This window comes from Argopecten irradians, chromosome 6 (assembly GCF_041381155.1).
Source record: "Argopecten irradians isolate NY chromosome 6, Ai_NY, whole genome shotgun sequence".
NCBI lineage: Eukaryota > Metazoa > Mollusca > Bivalvia > Pectinida > Pectinidae > Argopecten > Argopecten irradians.
Genome location: NC_091139.1, coordinates 45209825 through 45227306, shown reverse-complemented (window position 1 = coordinate 45227306; position 17482 = coordinate 45209825). Strand labels below are relative to the sequence as shown.

Here is a 17482-nt window from a genome sequence, read left to right as displayed (position 1 = left end):
ACCAACTCATTTCTAATACATTTATGTTTTATACTTAACACAATGACCACTGAAGACCAACTCATTTCTAATACATTTATGTTTTATACTTAACACAATGACACTGAAGACCAACTCATTTCTAATACATTTATGTTTTATACTTAACACAATGAACACTGAAGACCAACTCATTTCTAATACATTTATGTTTTATACTTAACACAATGACCACTGAAGACCAACTCATTTCTAATACATTTATGTTTTATACTTAACACAATGAACACTGAAGACCAACTCATTTCTAATACATTTATGTTTTTATACTTAACACAATGAACACTGAAGACCAACTCATTTCTAATACATTTATGTTTTATACTTAACACAATGACCAGTGAAGACCAACTCATTTCTAATACATTTATGTTTTATACTTAACACAATGAACACTGAAGACCAACTCATTTCTAATACATTTATGTTTTATACTTAACACAATGAACACTGAAGACCAACTCATTTCTAATACATTTATGTTTTATACTTAACACAATGAACACTGAAGACCAACTCATTTCTAATACATTTATGTTTTATACTTAACACAATGAACACTGAAGACCAACTCATTTCTAATACATTTATGTTTTATACTTAACACAATGAACACTGAAGACCAACTCATTTCTAATACATTTATGTTTTATACTTAACACAATGAACACTGAAGACCAACTCATTTCTAATACATTTATGTTTTATACTTAACACAATGACTACACTGAAGACCAACTCATTTCTAATACATTTATGTTTTATACTTAACACAATGAACACTGAAGACCAACTCATTTCTAATACATTTATGTTTTATACTTAACACAATGAACAGTGAAGACCAACTCATTTCTAATACATTTATGTTTTATACTTAACACAATGAACACTGAAGACCAACTCATTTCTAATACATTTATGTTTTATACTTAACACAATGAACACTGAAGACACCAACTCATTTCTAATACATTTATGTTTTATTACTTAACACAATGAACACTGAAGACCAACTCATTTCTAATACATTTATGTTTTATACTTAACACAATGAACACTGAACACCAACTCATTTCTAATACATTTATGTTTTATACTTAACACAATGAACACTGAAGACCCAACTCATTTCTAATACATTTATGTTTTATACTTAACACAATGAACACTGAAACACCAACTCATTTCTAATACATTTATGTTTTATACCATGAAACCAATATTTAATACATTTGTTTTATACTTAACACAATGAACACTGAAGACCAACTCATTTCTAATACATTTATGTTTTATACTTAACACAATGAACACTGAAGACCAACTCATTTCTAATACATTTATGTTTTATACTTAACACAATGAACACTGAAGACCAACTCATTTCTAATACATTTATGTTTTATACTTAACACAATGAACACTGAAGACCAACTCATTTCTAATACATTTATGTTTTATACTTAACACAATGAACACTGAAGACCAACTCATTTCTAATACATTTATGTTTTATACTTAACACAATGAACACTGAAGACCAACTCATTTCTAATACATTTATGTTTTATACTTAACACAATGAACACTGAAGACCACTCATTTCTAACTCATTTATGTTTTATACTTAACACAATACTAATTTTATGTTTTATACTTAACACAATGACCAGTGAAGACCAACTCATTTCTAATACATTTATGTTTTATACTTAACACAATGAACACTGAAGACCAACTCATTTCTAATACATTTATGTTTTATACTTAACACAATGAACACTGAAGACCAACTCATTTCTAATACATTTATGTTTTATACTTAACACAATGAACACTGAAGACCAACTCATTTCTAATACATTTATGTTTTATACTTAACACAATGACTACTGAAGACCAACTCATTTCTAATACATTTATGTTTTATACTTAACACAATGAACACTGAAGACCAACTCATTTCTAATACATTTATGTTTTATACTTAACACAATGAACACTGAAGACCAACTCATTTCTAATACATTTATGTTTTATACTTAACACAATGAACACTGAAGACCAACTCATTTCTAATACATTTATGTTTTATACTTAACACAATGACTACTGAAGACCAACTCATTTCTAATACATTTATGTTTTATACTTAACACAATGAACACTGAAGACCAACTCATTTCTAATACATTTATGTTTTATACTTAACACAATGAACACTGAAGACCAACTCATTTCTAATACATTTATGTTTTATACTTAACACAATGAACACTGAACACCAACTCATTTCTAATACATTTATGTTTTATACTTAACACAATGACCAGTGAAGACCAACTCATTTCTAATACATTTATGTTTTATACTTAACACAATGAACACTGAAGACCAACTCATTTCTAATACATTTATGTTTTATACTTAATACAATGAACACTGAAGACCAACTCATTTCTAATACATTTATGTTTTATACTTAACACAATGACCAGTGAAGACCAACTCATTTCTAATACATTTATGTTTTATACTTAACACAATGAACACTGAAGACCAACTCATTTCTAATACATTTATGTTTTATACTTAACACAATGAACACTGAAGACCAACTCATTTCTAACACATTTATGTTTTATACTTAACACAATGAACACTGAAGACCAACTCATTTCTAATACATTTATGTTTTATACTTAACACAATGAACACTGAACACCAACTCATTTCTAATACATTTATGTTTTATACTTAACACAATGAACACTGAAGACCAACTCATTTCTAATACATTTATGTTTTATACTTAACACAATGACCACTGAACACACCTTTCAACTCTTCTAATTCAAAGTATACAAAAGTCTCAACTCTAATGTGAACAAGAGTGCATTAAGAATTTCCAGGGATCAATGAGTGATTTTTGTTCTGATATGGTACACTAATCAGTACTGAATCCTTCGAGTCTTTTTACCTGCGGGTCCAATATTGGTGGCCATCAGAGAGCGGTCCATGGCCATCCCTCCACCAGCGTAGTTATACTGGGCCTCACCACCGTACATAAAGAACGCCATCGTCGCCCAGTTTGCAACCTATAATGTTCAGTAACATGGGGATAAAACCACTAAAACAAACTTTTTAATATGGATTTCTGAATAATCATGAATGCATACTTGATCAGTGTTATATTGAACTAAACAGAGGAACTCATTTTATTTTAAGTATTCTGCTGGTTCCAGCTATTTAAGTTAACTAAATACCTACATAATGTTTAATCCATCCCATTATTTAAAGATAATACATTTCAAATTGATAATATCTGCAACCTAATAGCCAATCAAGTGAACAATAATATAGAAATATGACAACAAGTTGACAAAGACCACTGTAAAAACTCATTCCTTGTTAGAACCTGTAAAGACTGAAATCAGCTTTGCAAGAGTGTAGCCATGCAGTGCCAAATCAGTCAAGTTGTTTAAACATGCACTGGTAATCGACATGCTGAGTAAATAACACCAGGCCACACCACCCTGTTGTTTTTTATACCAGAATTAAGAAATAAGGACGTGGGAGATACAGATGACACATGCTATACCTCTGTTCCTTTGGGTATATAATATAAACTTTATTTATTTTACATCGATTGAGAAACAAGTTATACAACTTATGTAAATCACTCTCGATGGCCCGGATGTAAGCGCGCGAGGGGTCTTAGTGTGGGAGGAAACCGGAGTGCCCGAAGAAAACCCACGTGATCGGGCAGGTGACACTTGACCTTTTCACGTCCTTGCCAGGGATCGAACCCCGGCCGGCTAGGTGAAAGGCGAGTGGCTTAACCACTACACCACCCGATCTCCCGGGTCCTTTGGGTACATATTGTTCTATTAACGTGTCCTACATGATAACTTACCGGTTGGTCAGCTGCAAGTCGAGAGCACGCCAGAATCAGGCATGTGGCACAGGCTTGTTCAATCTACAATAATAGAAACTATTGTTAATCAAATTGTTAATTATTTGAAGAGAATTCACTTACAGGTGTAGTGTTCATAGTTTCCTATTCACAACAGAAAATGTATAAAGACAGACATGTTTGTATCCTCTCGAGAAATGAAGGGAAATTTGTAAAGCCTTTGTTTGGCTTCTGTCATTCAATATACTAACAACAGCTGGTTTCATTTTAGAATGGGTTTTTTTTTAAGAAATAATTATATGTGAACAGTGCCTATGGACAGTTGTAATCTGTGGAATTGTTGAGCTCATTATAGAAGCACTGATTTCATATAGATTTTACCTCACTGACATATAGTGCTAAAAGAGATGCAAATAACAGTACCAAAAACAATATCCATTAAATATGTTAAAACTCCAAACCACAAACACGCTCTATGTTTTAACTTCAACAGAAGTAAAACATTTATCAAAGGTTAAATCCTAATTTGTGATTTGTTTTCAAGACAATATGTGAAGGAGAGCATTACCCTGAGGAGCCTAAAGTATTATCAAGATACTGGATGAAGATGAGAATTACCCTGAGGAGCCTAAAGAATTATCATGATACTGGATGAAGATGAGAATTACCCTGAGGAGCCTAAAGAATTATCAAGATACTGGGTGAAGATGAGAAATACCCTGAGGAGCCTAAAGTATTATCATGATACTGGGTGAAGATGAGAATTACCCTGAGGAGCCTAAAGAATTATCAAGATACTGGATGAAGATGAGAATTACCCTGAGGAGCCTAAAGAATTGTCATGATACCGGGTGAAGATGAGAATTACCCTGAGGAGCCTAAAGAATTATCAAGATACTGGGTGAAGATGAGAATTACCCTGAGGAGTCTAAAGAATTATCAAGATACTGGATGAAGATGAGATTTACCCTGAGGAGCCTAAAGTATTATCATGATACTGGGTGAAGATGAGAATTACCCTGAGGAGCCTAAAGAATTATCAAGATACTGGATGAAGATGAGATTTACCCTGAGGAGCCTAAAGAATTATCATGATACTGGATGAAGATGAGAATTACCCTGAGGAGCCTAAAGAATTATCAAGATACTGGATGAAGATGAGAATTACCCTGAGGAGCCTAAAGAATTATCATGATACTGGGTGAAGATGAGAATTACCCTGAGGAGCCTAAAGAATTATCATGATACTGGGTGAAGATGAGAATTACCCTGAGGAGCCTAAAGAATTATCAAGATACTGGATGAAGATGAGAATTACCCTGAGGAGCCTAAAGAATTGTCATGATACCGGGTGAAGATGAGAATTACCCTGAGGAGCCTAAAGAATTATCAAGATACTGGGTGAAGATGAGAATTACCCTGAGGAGTCTAAAGAATTATCAAGATACTGGATGAAGATGAGATTTACCCTGAGGAGCCTAAAGTATTATCATGATACTGGGTGAAGATGAGAATTACCCTGAGGAGCCTAAAGAATTATCAAGATACTGGATGAAGATGAGATTTACCCTGAGGAGCCTAAAGAATTATCAAGATACTGGATGAAGATGAGAATTACCCTGAGGAGCCTAAAGAATTATCAAGATACTGGATGAAGATGAGAATTACCCTGAGGAGCCTAAAGAATTATCAAGATACTGGATGAAGATGAGAATTACCCTGAGGAGCCTAAAGAATTGTCATGATACCGGGTGAAGATGAGAATTACCCTGAGGAGCCTAAAGAATTATCAAGATACTGGGTGAAGATGAGAATTACCCTGAGGAATCTAAAGAATTATCAAGATACTGGATGAAGATGAGATTTACCCTGAGGAGCCTAAAGAATTATCAAGATACTGGATGAAGATGAGAATTACCCTGAGGAGCCTAAAGAATTATCAAGATACTGGGTGAAGATGAGAATTACCCTGTGGAACCTAAAGAATTATCAAGATACTGGATGAAGATGAGAATTACCCTGAGGAGCCTAAAGAATTATCAAGATACTGGATGAAGATGAGATTTACCCTGAGGAGCCTAAAGAATTATCAAGATACTGGATGAAGATGAGAATTACCCTGAGGAGCCTAAAGAATTATCAAGATACTGGTTGAAGATGAGAATTACCCTGAGGAGACTAAAGAATTATCAAGATACTGGATGAAGATGAGAATTACCCTGAGGAGCCTAAAGAATTATCAAGATACTGGATGAAGATGAGAATTACCCTGAGGAGCCTAAAGAATTATCAAGATACTGGGTGAAGATGAGAATTACCCTGTGGAACCTAAAGTATTATCAAGATACTGGATGAAGATGAGAATTACCCATAGGAGCCTAAAGAATTATCAAGATACTGGATGAAGATGAGAAATACCCTGAGGAGCCTAAAGAATTGTCAAGATACTGGATGAAGATGAGAAATTACCCTGAGAATATCAAGAGCCTAAAGAATTATCATTATCAAGATACTGGATGAAGATGAGAATTACCCTGAGGAGCCTAAAGAATTATCAAGATACTGGATGAAGATGAGAATTACCCTGAGGAGCCTAAAGAATTATCAAGATACTGGGTGAAGATGAGAAATACCCTGAGGAGTCTAAAGTATTATCATGATACTGGGGTGAAGATGAGAATTACCCTGAGGAGCCTAAAGATTATCATGATACTGGGTGAAGATGAGAATTACCCTGAGGAGCCTAAAGTATTATCATGATACTGGGTGAAGATGAGAATTACCCTGTGGAGCCTAAAGTATTATCATGATACTGGGTGAAGATGAGAATTACCCTGTGGAGCCTAAAGTATTATCATGATACTGGGTGAAGATGAGAATTACCCTGTGGAGCCTAAAGTATTATCATGATACTGGGTGAAGATGAGAATTACCCTGAGGAGCCTAAAGTATTATCATGATACTGGGTGAAGATGAGAATTACCCTGAGGAGCCTAAAGTATTATCATGATACTGGGTGAAGATGAGAATTACCCTGTGGAGCCTAAAGAATTATCAAGATACTGGGTGAAGATGAGAATTACCCTGTGGAGCCTAAAGTATTATCATGATACTGGGTGAAGATGAGAATTACCCTGTGGAGCCTAAAGAATTATCAAGATACTGGATGAAGATGAGAATTACCCTGTGGAGCCTAAAGTAGAGCCTATCAAGATACTGGATGAAGATGAGAATTACCCTGTGGAGCCTAAAGTATTATCAAGATATGGTGAGATGAGAAATACCTGAGGAGCCTAAATTATCATGATACTGGGTGAAGATGAGAATTACCCTGAGGAGCCTAAAGAATTATCAAGATACTGGATGAAGATGAGAAATACCCTGAGGAGCCTTAAGAATTATCAAGATACTGGGTGAAGATGAGAAATACCCTGAGGAGTCTAAAGTATTATCATGATACTGGGTAAAGATGAAAAATTACCCTGTGGAGCCTAAAGTAGAGCCTATCAAGATACTGGATGAAGATGAGAATTACCCTGTGGAGCCTAAAGTAGAGCCTATCAAGATACTGGATGAAGATGAGAATTACCCTGTGGAGCCTAAAGTAGAGCCTATCAAGATACTGGATGAAGATGAGAATTGCCCTGTGGAGCCTAAAGTATTATCATAATACCGGGTGCAGATGAGAATTACCCTGTGGAGCCTAAAGTATTATCATGATACTGGGTGAAGATGAGAATTACCCTGTGGAGCCTAAAGTATTATCAAGATACTGGGTGAAGATGAGAATTACCCTGTGGAGCCTAAAGTATTATCATGATACTGGGTGAAGATGAGAATTACCCTGAGGAGCCTAAAGTATTATCATGATACCTGGGTGAAGATGAGAATTACCCTGTGGAGCCTAAAGTATTATCATGATACTGGGTGAAGATGAGAATTACCCTGTGGAGCCTAAAGTATTATCATGATACTGGGTGAAGATGAGAATTACCCTGTGGAGCCTAAAGTATCATCATGATACTGGGTGAAGATGAGAATTGCCCTGTGGAGCCTAAAGTATTATCATGATACCGGTTGAAGATGAGAATTACCCTGTGGAGTCTAAAGTATTATCATGATACTGGGTGAAGATGAGAATTGCCCTGTGGAGCCTAAAGTATTATCATGATACCGGGTGCAGATGAGAATTACCCTGTGGAGCCTAAAGTATTATCATGATACTGGGTGAAGATGAGAATTACCCTGTGGAGTCTAAAGTATTATCATGATACTGGGTGAAGATGAGAATTACCCTGTGGAGCCTAAAGTATTATCATGATACTGGGTGAAGATGAGAATTGCCCTGTGGAGCCTAAAGTATTATCATGATACCGGGTGCAGATGAGAATTACCCTGTGGAGCCTAAAGTATTATCATGATACTGGGTGAAGATGAGAATTACCCTGTGGAGCCTAAAGTATTATCATGATACTGGGTGAAGATGAGAATTACCCTGTGGAGCCTAAAGTATTATCATGATACTGGGTGAAGATGAGAATTACCCTGTGGAGCCTAAAGTATTATCATGATACTGGATGAAGATGAGAATTACCCTGTGGAGCCTAAAGTATTATCATGATACTGGATGAAGATGAGAATTACCCTGTGGAGTCTAAAGTATTATCATGATACTGGGTGAAGATGAGAATTACCCTGAGGAGCCTAAAGTATTATCATGATACTGGGTGAAGATGAGAATTACCCTGTGGAGTCTAAAGTATTATCATGATACTGGGTGAAGATGAGAATTACCCTGAGGAGCCTAAAGTATTATCATGATACTGGGTGAAGATGAGAATTACCCTGTGGAGTCTAAAGTATTATCATGATACTGGATGAAGATGAGAATTACCCTGTGGAGTCTAAAGTATTATCATGATACTGGATGAAGATGAGAATTACCCTGTGGAGTCTAAAGTATTATCATGATACTGGATGAAGATGAGAATTACCCTGTGGAGCCTAAAGTATTATCATGATACTGGATGAAGATGAGAATTACCCTGTGGAGCCTAAAGTATTATCATGATACTGGATGAAGATGAGAATTACCCTGTGGAGCCTAAAGTATTATCATGATACTGGATGAAGATGAGAATTACCCTGTGGAGCCTAAAGTATTATCATGATACTGGATGAAGATGAGAATTACCCTGTGGAGCCTAAAGTATTATCATGATACTGGGTGAAGATGAGAATTACCCTGAGGAGCCTAAAGTATTATCATGATACTGGGTGAAGATGAGAATTACCCTGTGGAGCCTAAAGAATCCCTTAACTTCCTCAGCATCTGGTCCTTGGCAGTCGATCAACAGCTGTCTTAACTGGTCCACTGGTCGTAGTTTACAGAGGATGTGACTTCCCTATAACAAACAATCATACATGTACCAGGTAATGAAGGAAATAAATTACAGGTAAAACTACAGTAATCAACAGGTGGCTCCACATGTCATATTGTTTATAAAAACTATACATACATAGAATGTATAGTAAACCACCTATATAACGAACACACTTACAAAGTTGTTACAATGTAGCAATTTTCATTCCCAGTCAAGGTTCCTAAAAGATGTTAACAACTAGAACTTGGAGTTGGAGAAAATCGCAGACATAGATAGAGATATTATGTAGATAGTACAATACATCTATCTGGAGATGTGTACCTGTGCAGTGAGGAGGATGAACCGCCTAGGTAATTCTGTGTGTTGTGTTACTACAGCCGGTGGATCAGCCTTCACGTTACCAGACTTATCTTGCCTGAATATGCCAGGTTCTAACGCAGGTGGAGGGATCTCACATACAGCCCAAGTCCTACCGTTAATAGGAATGGTCGTCTACAAAACACAATAGTGATATCATTAGGAAACAACTTACAGTTAAACTTCATTTATCACAAAAAGTATTATTTACAGAGATGGTAAGTCATGAAAATACTTAATAATATGCAATTAGGCTAGAAATCTGTCATCTTGTCTTATTATACATTTTTGTTCTACTTTTCTTCTTTTTTTTTCTTTTTTCTTTTTGTGTATTTTCTAATGCATAAGGTTATTTAAAGCTAAGAGGTCTTAAATCCAGTGTATCGCGTGAGTAGTGATACAGAATTCAAGGGACATTAAGAATTTTTATCAAGATCCTTTGATTTTAGAGAGATGGCATTAAAAATAATTTAAACGATGGACAGACAAATATTGTAAAGAAAGAGTTTGGTTATTTTACCTGTGCTTCCATGAGCTGACTCTGGAAGGGGAAGGAATCTCCACTGATTGTCCACATGGCGTCACTTTCTTCTGACTGTGACGACACCAACAGTAATGTGCCTAAAATAAACATCAGCATTTCAAACTGTGGCATAATTGGAGCATTAATTTACATATGACAACAAATACTGTAAAGAATCATTTTTTGGATGAGACTTCATTTTATGTTTTCATACCTGAAGACTTTTCACAGTGAATCCATTTCACATTTAACTGTTATCAAAATTCAATGGATTGAGTTGAAGCATTTTGAAACAATAAGTTTTTGTGCTTTGTAATATAACCAGGACAGTATTTTACCATTTTTGTGGTAGGTTGTATGGATATTGCTTGGTTTCTGTTATAAACATGACAGTATTTTACCATTTTTGTGGTAGGTTGTATGGATATTGCTTGGTTTCTGTTATAAACATGACAGTATTTTACCATTTTTTGTGGTAGGTTGTATGGATATTGCTTGTTTCTGTTATAAACATGACAGTATTTTACCATTTTTGTGGTAGGTTGTATGGATATTGCTTGGTTTCTGTTATAAACATGACAGTATTTTACCATTTTTTGGTGTAGGTTGTATGGATATTGCTTGGTTTCTGTTATAAACATGACAGTATTTTACCATTTTTGTGGTAGGTTGTATGGATATTGCTTGGTTTCTGTTATAAACATGACAGTATTTTACCATTTTTGTGGTAGGTTGTATGGATATTGCTTGTTTCTGTTATAAACATGACAGTATTTTACCATTTTTGTGGTAGGTTGTATGGATATTGCTTAGTTTCTGTTATAAACATGACAGTATTTTACCATTTTTGTGGTAGGTTGTATGGATATTGCTTAGTTTCTGTTATAAACATGACAGTATTTTACCATTTTTGTGGTAGGTTGTATGGATATTGCTTGGTTTCTGTTATAAACATGACAGTATTTTTACCATTTTTGTGGTAGGTTGTATGGATATTGCTTAGTTTCTGTTATAAACATGACAGTATTTTACCATTTTTGTGGTAGGTTGTATGGATATTGCTTAGTTTCTGTTATAAACATGACAGTATTTTACCATTTTTGTGGTAGGTTGTATGGTATTTTGTTTCTGGTATAAACATGACAGTATTTTACCATTTTTGTGGTAGGTTGTATGGATATTGCTTAGTTTCTGTTATAAACATGACAGTATTTTACCATTTTTGTGGTAGGTTGTATGGATATTGCTTAGTTTCTGTTATAAACATGACAGTATTTTACCATTTTTGTGGTAGGTTGTATGGATATTGCTTAGTTTCTGTTATAAACATGACAGTATTTTACCATTTTTGTGGTAGGTTGTATGGATATTGCTTAGTTTCTGTTATAAACATGACAGTATTTTACCATTTTTGTGGTAGGTTGTATGGATATTGCTTAGTTTCTGTTATAAACATGACAGTATTTTACCATTTTTGTGTAGGTAGTTGTATGGATATTGCTTGGTTTCTGTTATAAACATGACAGTATTTTACCATTTTTTGTGGTAGGTTGTATGGATATTGCTTAGTTTCTGTTATAAACATGACAGTATTTTACCATTTTTGTGGTAGGTTGTATGGATATTGCTTGGTTTCTGTTATAAACATGACAGTATTTTACCATTTTTGTGGTAGGTTGTATGGATATTGCTTGGTTTCTGTTATAAACATGACAGTATTTTACCATTTTTGTGGTAGGTTGTATGGATATTGCTTGTTTCTGTTCGTTTTGGTAGGTTGTTGGATATTGCTTAGTTTCTGTTATAAACATGACAGTATTTTACCATTTTTGTGGTAGGTTGTATGGATATTGCTTAGTTTCTGTTATAAACATGACAGTATTTTTACCATTTTTGTGGTAGGTTGTATGGATATTGCTTAGTTTCTGTTATAAACATGACAGTATTTTACCATTTTTGTGGTAGGTTGTATGGATATTGCTTGGTTTCTGTTATAAACATGACAGTATTTTACCATTTTTGTGGTAGGTTGTATGGATATTGCTTAGTTTCTGTTATAAACATGACAGTATTTTACCATTTTTGTGGTAGGTTGTATGGATATTGCTTAGTTTCTGTTATAAACATGACAGTATTTTTACCATTTTTGTGGTAGGTTGTATGGATATTGCTTAGTTTCTGTTATAAACATGACAGTATTTTACCATTTTTGTGGTAGGTTGTATGGATATTGCTTAGTTTCTGTTATAAACATGACAGTATTTTACCATTTTTGTGGTAGGTTGTATGGATATTGCTTGGTTTCTGTTATAAACATGACAGTATTTTACCATTTTTGTGGTAGGTTGTATGGATATTGCTTAGTTTCTGTTATAAACATGACAGTATTTTACCATTTTTGTGGTAGGTTGTATGGATATTGCTTGGTTTCTGTTATAAACATGACAGTATTTTACCATTTTTGTGGTAGGTTGTATGGATATTGCTTGGTTTTCTGTCTATAAACATGACAGTATTTTACCATTTTTGTGGTAGGTTGTATGGATATTGCTTAGTTTCTGTTATAAACATGACAGTATTTTACCAGTTTTTGTAGGTTGTATGGATATTGCTTAAGTTTCTGTAATAAACATGACAGCTATTTTCACCATTTTTGTGGTAGGTTGTTTGGATTATTGCATTAGTTTCTGTTATAAAAATGACTATTTTACCATTTTTGTGGTAGGTTGTATGGTATTGCCTTGGTTTTCTCGTTATTAACATGACAGTATTTTACCATTTTTGTGTAGACTGGTTATTGCTTAGTTTCGTTATAAACATGACAGTATTTTACCATTTTTGTGGTTTGTTGTATTGGATATTGCTTAATAAAACATGACTGTATTTTTACCATTCTTTCGTGTAGCTGTATGGATATTGCGTGGACTGAGAACCACGGAGGTAGACGTACATGAACCAGTGTTAAACATTATGGCGTCTTTTATTGTTCCCAAAGTTGATCACAGCTGGTAAACAGTCAAAAACTTTATGACGCAACCTAAGAGACAGAGAAATTATGTATCTTAATAGAAAATTGGTCTTTACGCACAGGTCCCAATTTGTAAAAAGATGGCAGGTTTATTTTGGCAATGTGGATTTTATTATTTAATGGCTCTAAGTTTGCACAACAAATCAAAAAGAAAATTGTCATTGTTTAAAGATGCATCCACCCATCGACAGAGCATTAATGATATTCTTCCTTTGAACAATAATTGGTGTTTAATTGTGTATATATATATGCATATTTAAAACAAGAAATAAAATATAATAATTTATTTCGCATTTGTACAGGGCTAAGTAAACAACCTTTCAGTATTTTTTGTATTTTTTTTTTTTTTTTTTGCGCGTCGTAAACCTGTGATCATACCTACCTGATTAAGTAAAAGCGACCAGGTGTACTATATCATACCTACCTGATTTAGTAACAGCGACCAGGTGTACTATATCATACCTACCTGATTTAGTAACAGCGACAAGGTGTATTATATCATACCTCCCTGATTTAGTAACAGCAAAACCAGGTGTACTATATCATACCTACCTGATTTAGTAACAGTGACCAGGTGTACTATATCATATCTACCTGATTTAGTAACAGTGACCAGGTGTACTATATCATACCTACCTGATTTAGTAACAGCGACCAGGTGTACTATATCATACCTACCTGATTTAGTAACAGTGACCAGGTGTACTATACCATACCTACCTGATTTAGTAACAGTGACCAGGTGTACTATACCATACCTACCTGATTTAGTAACAGCGACCAGGTGTACTATATCATACCTACCTGATTTAGTAACAGCGACCAGGTGTACTTTATCATACCTACCTGATTTAGTAACAGTGACCAGGTGTACTATACCATACCTACCTGATTAAGTAACAGTGACCAGGTGTACTATATCATACCTACATGATTTAGTAACAGTGACCAGGTGTACTATACCATACCTACCTGATTTAGTAACAGCGACCAGGTGTACATTATCATACCTACCTGATTTAGTAACAGTGACCAGGTGTACTTTATCATACCTACCTGATTTAGTAACAGTGACCAGGTGTACTCTATACCATACCTACCTGATTTAGTAACAGTGACCAGGTGTACTTTATCATACCTACCTGATTTAGTAACAGTGACCAGGTGTACTTTATCATACCTACCTGATTTAGTAACAGCGACCAGGTGTACTATATCATACCTACCTGATTTAGTAACAGCGACCAGGTGTACTATATCATACCTACCTGATTTAGTAACAGCGACCAGGTGTACTTTATCATACCTACCTGATTTAGTAACAGCGACCAGGTGTACTATATCATACCTACCTGATTTAGTAACAGCGACCAGGTGTACTATATCATACCTACCTGATTTAGTAACAGCGACCAGGTGTACTTTATCATACCTACCTGATTTAGTAACAGTGACCAGGTGTACTTTATCATACCTACCTGATTTAGTAACAGCGACCAGGTGTACTATATCATACCTACCTGATTTAGTAACAGCGACCAGGTGTACTATATCATACCTACCTGATTTAGTAACAGCGACCAGGTGTACTTTATCATACCTACCTGATTTAGTAACAGCGACCAGGTGTACTATATCATACCTACCTGATTTAGTAACAGCGACCAGGTGTACTATATCATACCTACCTGATTTAGTAACAGCGACCAGGTGTACTATATCATACCTACCTGATTTAGTAACAGCGACCAGGTGTACTATATCATACCTACCTGATTTAGTAACAGCGACCAGGTGTACTATATCATACCTACCTGATTTAGTAACAGCGACCAGGTGTACTATATCATACCTACCTGATTTAGTAACAGCGACCAGGTGTACTATATCATACCTACCTGATTTAGTAACAGCGACCAGGTGTACTATATCATACCTACCTGATTTAGTAACAGTGACCAGGTGTACTATATCATACCTACCTGATTTAGTAACAGTGACCAGGTGTACTATATCATACCTACCTGATTTAGTAACAGTGACCAGGTGTACTATATCATACCTACCTGATTTAGTAACAGTGACCAGGTGTACTATATCATACCTACCTGATTTAGTAACAGTGACCAGGTGTACTATACCATACCTACCTGATTTAGTAACAGCGACCAGGTGTACTATATCATACCTACCTGATTTAGTAACAGCGACCAGGTGTACTATATCATACCTACCTGATTTAGTAACAGTGACCAGGTGTACTATATCATACCTACCTGATTTAGTAACAGTGACCAGGTGTACTATATCATACCTACCTGATTTAGTAACAGCGACCAGGTGTACTATATCATACCTACCTGATTTAGTAACAGTGACCAGGTGTACTATATCATACCTACCTGATTTAGTAACAGTGACCAGGTGTACTATATCATACCTACCTGATTTAGTAACAGCGACCAGGTGTACTATATCATACCTACCTGATTTAGTAACAGCGACCAGGTGTACTATATCATACCTACCTGATTTAGTAACAGCGACCAGGTGTACTATATCATACCTACCTGATTTAGTAACAGTGACAGGTGTACTATATCATACCTACCTGATTTAGTAACAGCGACCAGGTGTACTATATCATACCTACCTGATTTAGTAACAGCGACCAGGTGTACTATATCATACCTACCTGATTTAGTAACAGCGACCAGGTGTACTATATCATACCTACCTGATTTAGTAACAGCGACCAGGTGTACTATATCATACCTACCTGATTTAGTAACAGCGACCAGGTGTACTATACCATACCTACCTGATTTAGTAACAGTGACCAGGTGTACTATACCATACCTACCTGATTTAGTAACAGCGACCAGGTGTACTATATCATACCTACCTGATTTAGTAACAGCGACCAGGTGTACTATATCATACCTACCTGATTTAGTAACAGCGACCAGGTGTACTATATCATACCTACCTGATTTAGTAACAGCGACCAGGTGTACTATATCATACCTACCTGATTTAGTAACAGTGACCAGGTGTACTATATCATACCTACCTGATTTAGTAACAGCGACCAGGTGTACTATACCATACCTACCTGATTTAGTAACAGCGACCAGGTGTACTATATCATACCTACCTGATTTAGTAACAGTGACCAGGTGTACTATACCATACCTACCTGATTTAGTAACAGCGACCAGGTGTACTATATCATACCTACCTGATTTAGTAACAGCGACCAGGTGTACTATACCATACCTACCTGATTTAGTAACAGCGACCAGGTGTACTATATCATACCTACCTGATTTAGTAACAGCGACCAGGTGTACTATACCATACCTACCTGATTTAGTAACAGCGACCAGGTGTACTATATCATACCTACCTGATTTAGTAACAGCGACCAGGTGTACTATATCATACCTACCTGATTTAGTAACAGCGACCAGGTGTACTATACCATACCTACCTGATTTAGTAACAGCGACCAGGTGTACTTTATCATACCTACCTGATTTAGTAACAGTGACCAGGTGTACTTTATCATACCTACCTGATTTAGTAACAGCGACCAGGTGTACTATATCATACCTACCTGATTTAGTAACAGTGACCAGGTGTACTATATCATACCTACCTGATTTAGTAACAGCGACCAGGTGTACTATACCATACCTACCTGATTTAGTAACAGCGACCAACGATTAGTGTACCAGGTGTACTATACCATACCTACCTGATTTAGTAACAGCGACCAGGTGTACTATATCATACCTACCTGATTTAGTAACAGCGACCAGGTGTACTATACCATACCTACCTGATTTAGTAACAGCGACCAGGTGTACTATATCATACCTACCTGATTTAGTAACAGCGACCAGGGTGTACTATATCATACCTACCTGATTTAGTAACAGCGACCAGGTGTACTATATCATACCTACCTGATTTAGTAACAGCGACCAGGTGTACTATATCATACCTACCTGATTTTAGTAACAGTGACCAGGTGTACTATATCATACCTACCTGATTTAGTAACAGTGACCAGGTGTACTATATCATACCTACCTGATTTAGTAACAGCGACCAGGTGTACTATATCATACCTACCTGATTTAGTAACAGCGACCAGGTGTACTATATCCTACCTATTTACCTACCTGATTTAGTAACAGCGACCAGGTGTACTATATCATACCTAC

General features: G+C 35.6%; 1 protein-coding gene across 1 annotated transcript in view; it reads right to left on the bottom strand.

Moving 5' to 3' along the window:
* LOC138326554 (nuclear pore complex protein Nup155-like) overlaps window positions 1–17482 on the bottom strand; it is an 84984-nt gene that overhangs the window by 46909 nt on the left and 20593 nt on the right. The window contains 7 exon segments of the mRNA XM_069272651.1: window positions 3001–3140; window positions 3959–4021; window positions 9253–9363; window positions 9664–9834; window positions 10220–10320; window positions 10561–10597; window positions 11947–12020. Of these exon segments, the coding sequence (XP_069128752.1) occupies window positions 3001–3140; window positions 3959–4021; window positions 9253–9363; window positions 9664–9834; window positions 10220–10320; window positions 10561–10597; window positions 11947–12020 (697 nt within the window).